The following is a 16,576-nucleotide window of genomic DNA, read 5'->3' on the forward strand; positions in this document are numbered from 1 at the left end:
GAATTCTCACCCCCTTCCACGAACTCAAGGAGGCAATCCAGCACCAACCAGGTCCTCCCTGCCCCAAGGAGCAGCCTCAAAAGGCCCAGCAAGATCACTGCACAACATGATTATTATATCTTAAATCACTGTGCTCCTCAGACACATGGAGTTTTTGAAATAAAAAGAGTGTGCTCTGGATTCTAATTTAAATTATCTATCCATTCACAGACTAGGAAGCCAATTATTCTTCCCTCCCGCAAAGAACTAATATCACCCACCCAGAGTTTTAGGAACCATATGGTGCCAAACACGCCAACACATCCATGCATTTTCAGGTGAGGAGGGCCAGGGGGAAGTTGAAGCAGAGGCCGAGTGAGCTCTCTCCAGCTCCCACCTACACACCAGGGCTAAAAAAGAATGTAATTATTCAAAGCCTCGGCAAATGGATGTAATTTCAGGCACCGCCAATTCTGCTTAGAAATACATTAATGGGTACAGGGATTATAGATATTTAGCTTCACAGCATCCATGTGTCTATTTTTTTAAAATCCCCAGGTCAAAATGTGTTGAGAAATCTTTCCAAACACTTTCATGGGCAGGGAAGGGAGTGATTTGCCCTCCCTGGGACCCTGACCACTGACTCTGTGTCCCTCCTCACCCCTTCAGCTTACAACCCCAATTTACTCCTAACTCCAGTAAAGCCTCTCTCCTTGTGTGCCTGCCAGTGTCAAGAGGGTCACGCCAAATGTCAGATCAACAAACCCACACTGATTTGGCTGAGCAGCCACTCTGTGCCTGACACCGTCCCCAGGGAGTTGGTGAGCCGTTCACGGCACTGAGTCACAATCCTGCCCCCACCCCATCTTCCCCAGGACCAGCTCAGGAAAGACTGCAACACCAGACTCCTCTAAGACTCATCATCACAACTGTCTGCCGGGACACATTTATTCTTCTCCCACACAGAAGAAGCATTCCCATTTCTCAACTTAATTGCGGCTGCCTGCCTGCTCTGGCTATCAATGTCAATCACTCAGAACAACCCTCCCCTCACCCCAGCCCCTCCTCTGCCCTCAGGAGAATCTCTAAGTGGTCATGGGGTTCTGAGATGCGTAATGGCTAGCCCACCCCTCAGGCAGACACAGTCCCCACTCAACAGTCACCCAAAAGACCAGCCACAATGCCAACTTGGGGGCTGACAGCATCGTCTGGGCATAGGGGAGGAGAGCGAATTCCCAGCCTCCATGGAGGAAACCAGAGGTCCCAGGGAGCCTGGCTCTCCAGGATCTAACTGGGGTCACGGGCTGGGCATTACTGATAGCTATACCCACTGACGCTCTCTCAAGGCCTTTCTCGAAGCTCCATCCAATGAATCCTGACAGACGTCCTCTCTAAATGAAAGGGCTCACGAGGCCTAAGCACCTATTATGTGCTAAACAGCATGCTAGGAGCTTCAGATGGGCCATCACATTTAATTCTCACATAACACTTGGGAGGAAAGTAGCACAGCCATCACCGCACAGATCGAGAAGCTGAAGCTCCGAGACGTTTTCATTTTCAGGGTCCATAAGAATCACCCATGGAGCCTGTAATAACACTGATTCCCAGTCCACCCCCTATAAGTTATGCCTCAGCACAGAACACAGCTTCTACTTCGTGTCTACCCTCCCCGCTCCCTCATCAAGTGTTTTAAGACAGATACCAGGGTTATTGCTTCCAAAACAAAGAGCTCAGACACCCAGCCAGGCAGTGCAAACACTAATACTAACACCTGGGAACCCTCTCCCTGGTGATGGTGGTGGCAGCAGGGGATGGATGGGAAGGAAATCAAAACAGCCCATTTGGAAAATGTGTCAAACACAAGTACAAGAAAAATACTCATTTTCTCTCAGGTTGGACACAGCCAGACAGGGCTTCGAGGAATCATTTCTTTGACATTTAGCAACAACCATTTAGTGCCCAGCTTCCTTTTAAAGACAAGTCTCAACAAGAAAGCACAATTCTGCCTCCTGTTAGCCTGATCTCAGGAGACTTCCCCCAAGAGAAAGAGCTCCTTTGATTGGGCCACATTTCCCCACGGGAGGAGGCTCCCTTTATGGGAGCGGCAATGGTTAATAGTTAAAAGCTAGTTATTATATACCATGGAGGATTTGCCAGGCACTGTTCTAAGTTGGCAATACAGTCACTGCCCCCATTTTACAGATGAAGACACAGAGAGGTTTAAGTGACCTGCCCAAGCTGGCAGCAGAGCCAAGATTTCACCCCAGGTGCCCAGACTCCAGAATCTGTGTTCTGTAACCCCCACGCAGCACCACCCCTCACACGTAGAATTTGGGGAACCCCTAGGCAAAATCCCCGATTATGTCACTCTCCTAAAGCCCAGCTACTAGTCAAGCGCGGTATCCAGGTCAAGTTCCTACTACTCAACTGGGTGCCAGCCTCTGCAGGACACAGACAGGCACACACATACCCTCAGCCCCAGCTCCTTCGCATTTCCTCCAATGGCCTCTCCTGCCTCGGGCTGCCCACCACTCCGCTCCACAGCTGCCTGGCCTTCCTCACACTCACCCTCTGAAGCTCCCTAGAGCGCCCTCCTCAGGCTGAGAGCCCCAGTCACCCACACTGAAACTGCCCAGTATCCCTCTCCTCTCTTGGACTGGGCACTGCTGGAGGGCAGAGACAGTGACCTCCATTCCTCTCCACATCGCCCAGTGGGGAGATTGGCATATAGTAGATGTTCATCAGAGTCTAGATGAAACCTGGATCAAAAGCCATCCAGCCTGTGGTTAAATGCTCCTCCAGCAAGGTGCTATCTGTGGACACACACAGAACCTATCCTCTCCAAACTCGGTTTGGAGAGCACAGGCTTATTGCAGACGTAACTGCGTTAACCTACAATACTACTCTGCTTCCACACCTCCCGGCTCAGAGATAGTCTCATCTCTCACTTCACCCAAGGGGAGAGAACACAAGAGGCTGTGCAGCCTGGGCCCAGGCACAGGGCTGGAATGGGATCTCTGCCCCCTTCATCCCCCAAGCACACTGCCCACCTCCCCCCAACCCCTTCCCCGTGCTGCAGTGTTCCAAGGAAGCACAGGAGGTAGCCAGCAGCCCCTGGAAGAGAATGCATGCTAACCTCACGCTGTCAGACCTCAAGAGGGTGAGGGCTCTGCCTTGGCAGGAAAAGCCCCTGAAAAACCCTGAGAACACTGACTGTGACGTTGGAAACACTCTCCTGGCAGAACCTTGAAAGAGACAGCCTGGCTCTAAGTAGGCTTAAGAGGCTCATCAGCCCCTAAGCTGTGGTCAGCTGACATCTGGGGGGAGGTCGGGGGATCTACTTCCCCAGAGCACCAGGGACCCAACCCACTGCCCTGCCTGGGAACCATCTACCCTGACCATCATTCTTCTATCCTGCGGGGGACTTACTGAGGGAGGCCCAAGGGGGCGTCTGCCTCAGGGTCATCAGGGAAGGTACAGAGGACCATTCTGGGGGAACAGACTGTAAAGGGAGGATTCAGGACAGAAGGAAAGGCGCGATGGGAGCCAGAAGATACCTCGCACCATGATAGAAACAGTACACAAACTTGTAGCCAAAAGGACCCGGGTTCAAGTCCCAGCTCCTCCACTGATGCTCTGGCCTTGAAAAGATCTTTTAACCCCTTCTCCCATCCTCAAATGCTTGCTTGCTTGATCTGTAAAATGAGGACAATAAAATAATAAAAATACCTGCTTCTAAAAAGAACGTACGTGTATTTCAACAATCAAGCACCACGGAGATTATTACTGTTGACATCTGTGGCCCAGGCAGCAACAGACAATGTCTGTCCTTCAGCTGTCAGAGCCGATAACCAGGTGGCCACCCAGATTAAGGATCAGACATCTGTGCAGCCCTCTAAATGCCCAGGAAAGAGACAAACCAGGAGCCGTTTTCACACCTCATTACCTAGGGCTCTTGGTCCCCAGGTCCCGACAGCCTGGACAAGGTACCCATGGCCTTGGAACAGCATAGTTGTTGTTGGACAAGGTTATACTGTGGGGCTTTTTGTTTTTAATTAATTTATTTTTGGCTGCATTGGGTCTTCGTTGCTGTGAAAATCGAGAAATAAATGTTTTGACAGCCACTTGAAAACAACAGACAAATAGAACCATATTCCCCCATGCTTTTCCCTCTGCCAATATTTACTTAAGACACCCTGCCAGTCTGCTGAGATGCTGCTGTCTTACACTGATCAAAAAAGACTCAAACCCATGCTCTTTTCTGAAGACACAGAAAACTAGAGTAAGCACCTCACTAAATCACCAAATAGTTCACATCATGAAGTGCTTTCTTAAATAAGCTCTTTTTCCCAAAGTCCTCGATTTAGGAAGCCCAAAATTTACTCCCATAAATATCAGGAGAATGATACCTACACCCACCGTCTTCACATACACACTGCACTGCAAATCAGGGGTCACATTCTCACCACCCACCCACTGTCCTTTCTCTGAAAAAAAGAGCCTTAAGAAGCCACTTGCCACCATTCGTCTTAAAGAGGTTTTCCCAGATCTTTGCTAGGTTGGTTTTGAGACCGTGGCACAAATCATGGCTCTTAGTCCTCCCTCCGGCTCTCTACACAACACCGCTCTTGTTCCTTTTGCACAGAATCTAACATTTCAATCCATGAGCCAGTTTTCACCCTTGACAAAACAAGCAGGAAATGAAATATAAAGTGTGGGATTAGGCCAAGGCTTGCCAAGCTGGGAGAACCTTTTCTTAACCTTCAACAAGAAGAGGTTTCAGAATTTCCCTTCTAAATAGATGTAAGCTGTTAGTTTCCCAGAAATTCTTTGTGGAACTGTTGCTTTCTGGTTTGAAATAAAGTTGCTGGGACTGCTGTTCCCAGCAACACCTCAATGAGAAAGATGACAAATACTCGAATTAGCAGGCTGGCACGCTACAAGACAAATCTCACTACCATGAAGCTCAACATTTGTCTGGGGAGGAACATGTGGCAGACAGGACAGATTTCTTCCTGGGGTGCCCTGGAAGACTGTCCCTTGGATGATGGCTTAATTAAACCTCAGGAGGGCAGCTTCCTGGGCCATCCAGTATTCACAGGCTTCTACACCTGGTACCTATGGCCATCTGGGGTCCCCACCTGGACATTCTGTCGCCCCTGGTTCAGGCTTCACTCCCTAACTCCTCTTCTCTCCCTTTCAGACTGAACGATAGGTTTTTAGAATAAAAAAACACACACTCTAGATATTTAGCATTATTCCAGAGGACTAATCCTTCTGAAGGAGGCTTGAAGCCTTGGTTCATGCCTGGTCTCCACTCCCTGCCTCCATAAGATGGGTCCTTAACTGCCCACTCCCAGCCCCCTGGAGCACCAAGCCCTGCCCAGCACTGCTGCTCCTCACTCCTGTCCAGGGGGCCTGAGCACTGGCACTCTCACCCTGTGGTGTCTCGTAGTGAGACATGATGGTGGTGATTCAGCCTATGAGGTCAATGCCCTGATGTTTTTTTGGTTGTTTTTTTTTTTTTTTTTTTTGCGGTACGCGGGCCTCTCACTGTTGTGTCCTCTCACTGTTGTGGCCTCTCCTGTTGCGGAGCACAGGCTCCGGACACTCAGGCCCAGCAGCCATGGCTCACGGGCCCAGCCGCTCCGCGGCACGTGGGATCTTCCCGGACCAGGACACGAACCCGTGTCCCCTGAATCGGCAGGTGGACTCTTAACCACTGCGCCACCAGGGAAGCCCAATGCCCTGATGTTTGCATTTAAAGCTTTATATTCCACAGAACAGAGATGAACCATAAGATTTATGCTAATAATTTAAATTTCTAATTTTTTAAACTTAGAATGACATTAAATAGCAAATAGAAATGCCATAACAAGTTGAGGGAAAGCCAGCAGAAGAAAGGAAAGCGCTTTATACTTTAATACTTTTTTTTTTTTTAATTTATTTTTGGCTGCATTGGGTCTTCGTTGCTGCACGCGGGCTTTCTCTAGTTAGGGCGAGCAGGCTTCTTACTGCGGTGGCTTCTCTTGTTGCTGAGCACAGGCTCTAGGCTCGCGGGCTCAGTAGTTGTGGCTCACAGGCTCTAGAGCACAGGCTCAGTAGTTGTGGCGCACGGGCTTAGTTGCTCTGTGGCATGTGGGATCTTTCCAGACCAGGGCTCGAACCCGTGTCCACTGCATTGGCAGGTGGATTCTTAACCACTGTGCCACCAGGGAAGCCCTACTTTAATACCTTTAATGGCACTTTTTTTTTTTTGAACAGGAGACCCTGCACTTTCATTTTGCACAGGGTCCTGCAAATCAGGTTGCCAGTCCTGCCCCAGGATCTGCTGCGATCCAAAGGGCTGGGAAGGGGAAACTGGCCTTACTCCAAGCCTTACTCCAGCACCCACAAAGAGAATGGCACCTACACAGCATGGCTTGAAAGGCTCCAAAGCTAAAACTGAGGGGGGCTTAAAGTTAGAAGAGACCTTGTGCAATCAGCTGTTTCCCACCAGGACCCTGGAGTCAAGTTACAGCAGACACCAAGGCCTGGCAACCAGAGAGGAAGGGAGGCCTGGTCCAAAGGCTAACAGATGTCCCGTTACCCAGACGCAGAGGATGAGGTTATGAGGTGAAGAAGACAAAGGAGGCCAGGTTCCTGCTTTGAGTGCTGTTCTTGACACCAAGCAACTACATCCAAGAAGCCTGAGGGCCAGGCACCAGCCTTGACAGGTGTGGTTCCTGGCCGCTTTGCTTCCTTCACCTTGCCCCGTTTCCCCTATACCCCTGATCTACTTCAATAAATACCAAATGCCTACTCAGTGCCCAGTGCTGGGCTGGGCACCAAAGTCTCAGAGGAGGCAAGACCTTTCCTCTCTGCCATTCGTCCTCCTTATTGACTCAAGATCTATTCAAAGCCGGCTGAAGGGAGGACCCAACCCACAGGGTTTCATGAAACCCTGAAGCCCAGCCCCCTGTAACACTCTAGCTCCCAAGGCCTCTTCTATAACTTTTCCCTCATGGGTTTCGTGTTTGAAAAGGCTGTGTCTGCCAAACTGTTTTTACTAAGTAATAATGGGGAATTCCCTGGAGGTCTAGTTGTTAGGACTCCATGCTTCCAACTGCAGGGGGCACGGGTTTGATCCCTGGTCAGGAAACTAAGTTCCTGATAGCCACGCGGTGCAAAAAAAAAAAAAAATTAATGTCTTCCACTTCTTACTAATCAGAGACATGCACCACCATCAGACAGCATAGGACACCAGGGCTGCTGTCCTTCCAAGGCACTTCAGTCCCCAGCAAAACAAAGAAGAGGTGCGGCCACGTGAGCCCTGGGCAGCTTGACTCAGAGCAGTGGCACATGGCACACAAGGCTCCTTCAAGTATCAACGCTGGCTCTCACCTGTGATCTGGAGTAGGAGCCACCACCACTACCACGGTGACCATGAAGACCTACGGTCTAGTCCCAGCTCTAACACTTCGGCCAAATCACTGAACCTTCGTGAACCTGAGTTTCATCATCTGAAAAATGGGTAATCCCCGATCTGCTGCTTCTAGGGACTGTTAGAAGGATCAGATAAGAAAAGGAACCGGAGAAAGCCAACTGCCCTTTGCTGCCCGAATGCCCAGGATTATACAAGATTCCACATCGGTAAAATGGGACTAGTAACAGTTCCTACCTCATCAAGTTGTTGTGAGAATTAAGTCAGATAATAGCTATAAAACAGTTCCTGGCATTCTTCAAGGACTCAGAAAGATGAAGCTATTACATAATCGCTACTACTATTATAGTTGTTGCTGTTAATGACACTATTATCACAATTATTATTATATATATATATTTTTTGCAGTACGTGGGCCTCTCACTGCTGTGGCCTCTCCCGCTCCAGACGCGCAGGCCCAGTGGCCATGGCTCATGGGCCCAGCCGCTCCGTGGCACGTGGGATCTTCCTGGACCAGGGCACGCACCCATGTCCCCTGCATCGGCAGGTGGACTCCCATCCACTGCGCCACCAGGGAAGCCCCACAATTATTATCATAACTTGTTACCTGGCTAAGAGACTCATGGGAAAGTAAAGAAGTTTTAAAGTACAGGAAGTCTTCTTAGGAGATATCAGCATCACCTAGTCTAGAATTAGGAGAACCACGCTTTGTCCCAAGTTAATCCAAAAATGAACCAAAAGTTCAGAAATCAAAACTAAAATCCACCTGCCTTAGCTCAAGGTTTTCTGCTTCAAGAAATTTTTCTCTGGAAAGTATTCAAACACCTGCTAAATATCAGGAGCAACTGATGCATCCTGAAAACCTCACACAACTCTCTGGTCTGAGGATCCACTGGGGAAAATAAAAGCAGCTGTGCCAATGCTTTGTCCCTCTAACTGAGCCCTATTAGAGGAGGACCAAAAAAAAAAAAAAAAAAAAAATTGAACACTCAGAAATGCTCATAGCAAATCTAAGAAAGCAGAGTGAAGCAAAACATTTTTTATGTAGGGAAAAGGAGAACGATTACTCCCAAACCCTTAAGTTTCTCAAGAAATTGTCACAGGAGGTAGGAAATATAATCAGCTGCCACAGGGTCTCAGCTTCCCCACATGGTTCACCTTTGAGCGTGGGGACATTGTCACATACTGCTTTCCCCTAGGCCTGGGAGGACACAGCCAGAGCTTGCTGTAAGATGATCACCAGGGACTTGACATACAGTTACCATAAAAGAGTCAGCAAAAGACAGGAAGGTTGGGAGGCTGTGACTAAGGCCTATAGAGTCCTACACACCCCTCAAGTCCCCCAGCCCAAGACTTTGCCTAGTACCTCATGAAAAAGACCGAAACTATCAGACAGGAACACCCACCTCTCCCTTCACCAACCTTATCAACCTCCTTACATCAGCTCTGGCACTCAGCCCTTCCTTTCCACAAATGGATGAAATGCCCTGTTCCCATCTGAGACCAGTGAGACTTAAGCCCTGGATGCCTTCCCTCCTACCTTCTCTGAAACACTGCTCCAGTAATTGTCCCATCTCTTTCCTGCATCATCTATTTCTCCATCTCTTCTGGATCATTCCCATCCAAACAAAACATTCTCTACAATCTCCCTCTAAAGTAAGACACCCCCCTCCAAATGTACATCCTCTCCAGTTCTCAGCTAGTTCCTCAATTCCACTCTGTAACAAAACCACCTGAAATATTCACCTATACTTACTGACTCCATTTCCTTACCCCATGTGTTCTCTTCCACCTGTTCCACTCAGGATTTGTCCTTCAGGCTTCTGGGAGCCCTCATTCTCCTGGGTTTTCTCCTACCTTCTCAGTCCTTCTCTTTTGCCAATCTCCAAATGCTGCTCTGTCCCAAGGCTTAGGTCATCTTTTCTGTCTACACTCTTTTCTTAGGTGATTTCATCTAATCCTGTGGCCTTGAATAACACCTATAAAACCCAAATGTATATCTCCAGTCCTCTCTCTTTCCTGGGCTCAGATTCACACATCTGACTAATTGATATATTCACATCTCAATGTAACATGGCACAACAGGATCTCACACTTTCCCCCACCCCAAACCTGCTCCTCCTGGCCTTCCCATCTCAATATGAGCACCATCCACTCAGGTGCTCAAGCCCCTGGGAGTCATCTCTGACCCTTTTCCTTCTCTCGCAGACTGCAACCCAGTCACCAAGCCTGAATCTGACCACTTCTCTCCAGCTCCAATGCTACCTACCACCCTCAGTCAGGCCATCAATGATGCTTGCCTGGACTACAGCAATAGCCTCCTACTACTATCCCTACAGTTGTCCACCTACAGCCCACTCTAGAACAGGCAGAGAGACCATTCTGAAAATATAAATCAGGTAATTCCCTGCCGGTCCAGTGGTTAGGACTCAGAGCTTTCACTGCCGGGGGTTCGATCCCTGGTCGGGGAACTAAGATCCTGCAAGCCACCAAAAAAAAAATTAAAAAGTAAATCATTCGTGTCACTCCTTACCTTGGCTCACAAAGCTCTGTACCATTCAGCTCTCTCTTGTCTGTAACCTCTTCTCCTGCCACCTTCTCCCTTGTTCACCACATTCCAGACACACCAGCCTCTCTGCTCCTTGAACTCAAAGCTCTTTCGTGCCTTAAAGCCCTTCCACTGGCAGTTTCTCTCTTCCGGAAATTCTCTGCCACCTCATCTACACAAGGATGGCTCTTTCTCATCATTCAAATTTTACCTTAAATCTCACCCATTCAGAAACACCAACACTAACTTCCCAATCCAACCAAATCACCCAGTTACTTATCACATCATCTTATTTAAATTTTCTGCATAGTAGTTACCACTATCTGACATTATTTTTGTTTGTTTTTTCCCTTATTTTTCTTCCTCCCCTCCCCCCCCCACTCAATTGCAAGCTCCCTGAGCACCCGACCAGTGTCTGCCTCTTCACTTCTGTAGTCCCAATGCTTACAACAATGTGCGATACACAGGAGAAATCTAATAACATCAACGGATGCAGTTATGAGCCAGAGAGGCCCACTGACCAAGAGGTTTGAGGTCCCAGCCAGCTCCCTAACTTCTCTCTCAAATACAAATGTGAGGTATGAGAGCAGAACCACAGTCACAAGGCTAGTGCTCATTTCTATAAATCTCATCCATCAGGATTTCAACCATCTGTCAGAGCCCAAACCGGAAGGGAGGCTCTGGGATGTTCTGGGACCATCCGAGCTTCGAATATGCTGCTCCACTACTGACTAGCAGTGTTTTAGTTGGTGAAGAAAAGAATTCTAACTCACAGTCTCCCAAAATACACCAACCTCTATCCTTTGCTTAGTTTATTCATTCAGTGAACAAACATTTACCGAGTGCCTACTCTGTGCCAGGCACTGGGGCAAAGGATCAAAAGCAGTTTCTGACTTCATGGAGCTCACCTGCGAGCAAGCAGAGGGTTGCAGAGAAATGCTGCAACCCAGGTACATGCCCAGAGTGGGAAATTAAAGACTATACCAGTGTTAGCGTCAGAACGGCGCCTTAACTCACTGCCCCTCGATTTCATTTCTACAGACCTAGGTCTAGGGTACCTGACGACTGGGGCAAGGCTCCTGAGCTACTGCGGAAAAGCCACTGATTGACTAGCAGAGGCAGGAGTGATAGTTCCCGGTAAAGCGCCAGCTGAAGACACCTAGTGTTCGAGGAATGCTATTGGCTGACCGGTTCCCCTCCCCAGCCCCACCGCTCCCCCGCAGGCCCGCGCTTTGGAGAAGTGGGGCTGCGGTGCCCGCTTTCCACCACCATCCCGGACAACGTGGCCGAAGAGGAAGTCCCCCAGACGAGATGCCGTTTGTCTCTTTCCCCACCCCACCCCCTCCCCAACCCCAGTTGCTGGACCCGGGTCAGAACCCCTACTTCTGCTCTCCCCACCCCGGGCCATCCCGGCCCCGGCACCCGCCAGACTCCGCGCAGCCCAAGACCCCAGAGCGGAGGTGTGTCCAACCCCTCACACCAGCGCCCCAATCCCGCCCAATCGCCGCGTCCCGGGCGCAGTTTGAAGCCCCGGCGCCCGCATCGGGCCGGTTACCGGACCCCCGCCCGGGTCCCCCTGCGGAGATGCGGCCCCCGCCTCGCCTCCGCCTGGAGCCCGCCACACAACTCAGGCACAAAATAGCCCACATGAGTGCGGCCGCGGCGCAGTGCGCGCCAACTCGCCGGACCCGCGCGGGAGCGGGTGGGGGGGCGGCGGCTCGGCGGGAAACGGGTCGGACCCCGAGGCACAGGTGAAGGCGCGGCGCCCCCGTCACTCACTCGATGAAGTAACTGGCGCCCTCCTCCGTGAAGCCCTCCTCCCAGCCGCGGGGCAGGTCTGTGGAAACGCGAGAAAAGTCCAGTCAAACTTGGGCCACCCAGGCGCACGACCCCCTCCCCCGAGCGCCCCACCCCGCCGGCCCGGCGCCCACCTGAGCGGATCATGTGGCCGGAGTTGACGGGTTCCCCAGTGCGCGGGTGTAGCCAGGTCGTGCAGCGGAGCTGGTCGCTGCGGAGAGAGAGATGCACCTGTTAGCGCCGCCGCCGCTCTGGGGGCGCTCGCCCGGCCCCGCACCCCCGCCCGGCCCGCGCCCCAGCCCGCGTCCCCGCTTTCCCGCGCCGCACTTGATGAAGAAGACGCGGCCGTCCCGGCACACGCCGTAGGACCAGTGCTCAGGTAAAGTGTCCCGCCCGACCGCCGCCGCCGCCGCCATGTTCGCCGCGCACTGAGTAGCCGCGGCCGCCGCGGGGAGAGAGGGCGGGGGAGGGGGCGGAGGCGGGGGAGGGGGCGGTGCGGGCGGCGTGCCGGCGGGCTCGGCCCGCGCGGGCCCGGACTGCGCCACCGGGCGCTCCATTGCGGCGCTGGCTCCTCGGGGCGCGGGCGTGCGGCGGCCAGGGCCCGGGCTGGCAGAGTCCCGGCACCGCCGCAGGAGTTCGCCGCTGCACCCGCCCGGCCCAGCGCGGTAGCCGCGGCCTTTGTCCCCGCGCCTTCCCCGCCCCCAGCCCGCCGCGCGCCCCTTGGCCCCTGAGGCCGCGAGACTCGAGCAGGGCGGGGGCCGCCTTCGGGGCGCGGCGGACCAACTCCTGAGACAGGGTGCTTCCTGAATGCGCCGGTAAACCCCACTGGACCCCCACGACACAACTCTCTCCAGGAACTGTACTTCTTTCTGAACCATGTAAACCTCAACAGGTTACTTCCATATTCCCTCTGAGCCTCGGTTTCTTCCTTTGTAAAATAAAGTTAGTAATAAATACTACATGGGATTGTTCTGTAGATTAAATGAAATAACAGTGGTGTAAAGTACTTAACTGGACCCGGGCACGTATAGGTGCTCTGTTTATCCCAGGTCAGCCATGATTTCATTTTCCCAAGTTTGCAGCTGGCGTATGAAGCAGGAGGGTGCAGATCCTCCCCCGCCACACCAACACATAGCCCTGAAGTTGGAAGGAATAACAGGTCTCTGCCTTCAATTCTTGTCAAGTGACAGGTGCTAAGAGCTGTGCTGCTTCTCATCCATCTTTAGAAGAACAGACCCTCCAGGCGGGGGTGGGGGTGGGGGGGTCTGTAGTGGGGGCTCTGGAAGCTTCTTTGCATGGCTGGAGCCTTCTCAATCTTTGGTCTCATCTCAGATCCTGGGGGATCCCTCCCCTGACCTCACTGTCTAAAGGAGACCCTTCCCCTCCTCCACTCACTATTCCTTTACTTCTGTGCAATTAATTGACATTATTTGTATTTATTGCCTTTTTGTTGTACATTATCAGACATACACAAACACACCAGTAAAATGTCAGCTGGATGAGAGGAGGGGCCTTGTTCTGTCTCTCTCACTGCCACATCCCCAGTGCCTGAAACAGTGCCTGACTCATATATATAGTCAATAAATGCGGCTTGAGTGCATGAAAAACACTCCACCCTGAACATCCTTGCACACTGAGCGTGGACAGAGAGGAAGCTGGGCTCTGGGAGATGTCAGCTTCAGCCTTTGAGGGACATAGGAGGTAGTTGGTGGGATGCAGCTCACATGAAAGTGAGACTGTAGGCTAGATTCAGAAAGGCGCCCCACTAATAAGAACCTACTGTATAGCACTTTACTCAATACTCTGTAATGACCTATATTGGGAAAAGTATCTAAAAAAGAGTGGATATATGTATAACTGATTCACTTTCCTGTACAGCAAAAACTAACACAACATTGTGAATCAACTATAGAGGAAAGAAAGGAAAGAAAGGAAGGAAGGAATATGCCCTAGACACGTGGAATTTGGCTGGACCCTGAAGGACTGGTCAGATTTGACTGTGAAGAACGCATCCCAGAGGAGAGGGATGAGAGAGCAAACATGGGATTGTGGAGGGGGTATGGGATGTTGAGGAGACCATAAAGGTGCCCTTCCTTAGGAACAGACAGTGGTGTTCGGGAAGGAGGCCCATGTGAGTTAAAAAGAGGGAGCTGGGCTTTCCTGGTGGCACAGTGGTTGAGAGTCCGCCTGCCGATGCAGGGGACACGGGTTCGTGCCTCGGTCCGGGAAGATCCCACATGCCGCGGAGCGGCTGGGCCCGTGAGCCATGGCCGCTGAGCCTGCGTGTCCGGAGCCTGTGCTCCGCAACGGGAGAGGCCACAACAGTGAGAGGCCCGCGTACAGCAAAAAAAAAAAAAAAAAAAAAGAGGGAGCTGTGATTATGGAGGACCTTGAACCTGTCCAAGAGGGCCTCCTCCCTTTGAGGAGATTCTTGAGCAGATTACAAAAGGAGAGTAGTGTCTTTGTTGTTAAACATTAATTTAAAAGAATGCATTAAGTGGGCAAAGGACATGAAGACACAGTTCATAGAAAAGTAATACTTTTTTTTTTATAAATTTAGTTTATTTTTGGCTGCACAGCTGATTGCTGCAAGTGGGCTTTCTCTAGTTGTGGCGAGTGGGCTTCTTACTGTGGTGGCTCCTCTTGTTGTGGAGCATGGGCTCTAGGTGCCTGGGTTTCAGTAGTTGCAGCATGCAGGTTCAGTAGTTGTGGCGCACGGGCTTAGTTGCTCTGTGGCATGTGGGATCTTCCCGGACCAGGGATGGAACCCATGTCCCCTGCATTGGCAGGTGGATTCTCAACGAATGCACCACCAGGGAAGCCCAGAAAAGTGATATTTTTAAACAAATGAAAGAATATTCAACCCCCTCATAACAAGAGGAATGAAGATTAAAATTAAGATTTTTTAGTATCAGATTGGCAAAAATCACTTTGTAGAGAAAGACATTCTTGTTCATTGTTGGTAGGACTATAAAATAGTTGTCTCATTGAAGGCAATTTGGCAACAGCTATTATAATTTAAATGCATATATCTTTTGACCTAGCAATTCTTCTACTAGAAATTTATCCTACGTTAATGCTCACACAGGGGCACAAAGACATGTGTACAAGAGTATTCACTGCAACACTGTCAATAGTTACAAAAGACCAGAAACAACCTAAGTGTCTATCCCCCCAAAATGGATTTGTATGGTGACAGATGTTATCTAGATTTACTGTGGTGATGTTTTGCAATATATACAAATATTGAATCATTATATTGTACGCCTGGAACTAATATAATGTTATATGTCAATTACACCTCAATTTTTTAAAATGGGTTAAATTATGTCATACTCCTACAATGGGTTGCTATGCAGCTATTAAAAAGAATGAGACAGATCTCTATGTACTGGTATGGAATACTCTCTGAGATATTAAGTGAAATGCAAAACGCAGAACTGTGTATGTGGTATGCTGCTATTAATATATAGGTGCATCATGGCTGAATAAGATACCCTTAATTTGTGTCCTGCCTTCAACAACAACAATATGGCATCCATCCATGGACAAGAGTGTTTTTTTTTTGCGGTACGCGGGCCTCTCACCGTTGTGGCCTCTCCCGTTGTGGAGCACAGGCTCAGCGGCCATGGCTCACGGGCCCAGCCGCTCCGCGGCATGTGGGATCCTCCCAGACCGGGGCACGAACCCGTATCCCCTGCATCGGCAGGCGGACTCTCAACCACTGCGCCACCAGGGAGGCCCTACAAGAGTGTTTTTATGGGAGCTGTGGGATCCAGCACCATATGCCAAGGGACCCAGGAGGAGTCTCACCCACACATATTTCAGGCAATAGACGTACAAACCTTGGTCCCAGCTGTGGACCCTGAGGGGCCCACGAACCAACTGCAGCCCCTCTCAGACACAGTCTAGGGGCCATGACAAACACTGTCTTAGAAAATCACCCACAGACAAGAGGGTCTTTGTGGAAGTCCAGGTTTGGTGTAAAGTTCCAGCACACCACTGGAGCAAAAAAATACAAGTTTGGATGCATTGAAAAGGGTAGTTAGTAAAAACTAGAGGAGGGAGCTGCTCTTTCAAATGCAAAGACAGCAACACAAAACTTCAAGGAACATGAAAATTCAGTGAAACATGACACCACCAAAGGATCACAATAATCTTCCAGTTACCAATCCCAAAGACATGGAGATATGCAATTTACCCAGTAAATCATTCAAAATAGCTCTGTTTTGGGACTTCCCTGGTGGTGGAGTGGTCAAGGATCTGCCTGCCAATGCAGGGGACACGGGTTCAAGCCCTGGTCTGGGAAGATCCCACATGCTGAGGAGCAACTAAGCCCGTGCACCACAACTACTGAGCCCACGTGCCACAACTGCTGAAGCCTGCACACCTAGAGCCCGTGCTCTGCAACAAGAGAAGCCACCTCAATAAGAAGCCTACACACTGCAACGAAGAGTAGCCCCTGCTCACCACAACTAGAGAAAGCCTGCATGCAGCAATGAAGACCCAACGCAGTCAAAAATAAATAAATAAATAAAATAAATTTATTTTTTAAAAATAGCCCTGTTTTAAGGAAACTTAATGAGCTACAAATAATAAATGCTGGAGAGGGTGTGGAGAAAAGAGAAACCTCTTACACTGTTGGAATGTAAATTGGTACAGCCACTATGGAAAACAGTATGTACATTCCTCAAAGAACTAAAAATAGAGTTGACATATGATTCAGCAATCCCACTCCTGGGCACATACCCTGATAAAACTATAATTCGAAAAGATACATACACCCCTATGTTCATAGCAACACTATTTACAATAGCCAAGACTTGGAA

General features: G+C 50.2%; 1 protein-coding gene across 2 annotated transcripts in view; it reads right to left on the reverse strand.

Annotated features, from left to right (window-relative positions):
* The window catches only part of PLEKHA7 (pleckstrin homology domain containing A7), a 214,369-nt gene extending 202,205 nt beyond the window's left edge, over positions 1–12,164 (reverse strand). For both annotated transcript variants that reach the window (XM_060104315.1, XM_060104314.1), the window contains exons 1-3: positions 12,075–12,164; positions 11,882–11,958; positions 11,730–11,787 (exon numbers count right to left, since the gene is read on the reverse strand). In XM_060104315.1, coding sequence (XP_059960298.1) covers positions 11,730–11,787; positions 11,882–11,958; positions 12,075–12,163 — 224 coding nt within the window. In that variant the 5' untranslated portion in view covers position 12,164. The remainder of the gene's footprint in view (positions 1–11,729; positions 11,788–11,881; positions 11,959–12,074) is intronic.
* Between the last annotated feature and the right edge of the window lie 4,412 nt (positions 12,165–16,576).

The sequence above is a fragment of the Mesoplodon densirostris genome, chromosome 7 (assembly GCF_025265405.1).
Source record: "Mesoplodon densirostris isolate mMesDen1 chromosome 7, mMesDen1 primary haplotype, whole genome shotgun sequence".
Taxonomy (NCBI): domain Eukaryota; kingdom Metazoa; phylum Chordata; class Mammalia; order Artiodactyla; family Ziphiidae; genus Mesoplodon; species Mesoplodon densirostris.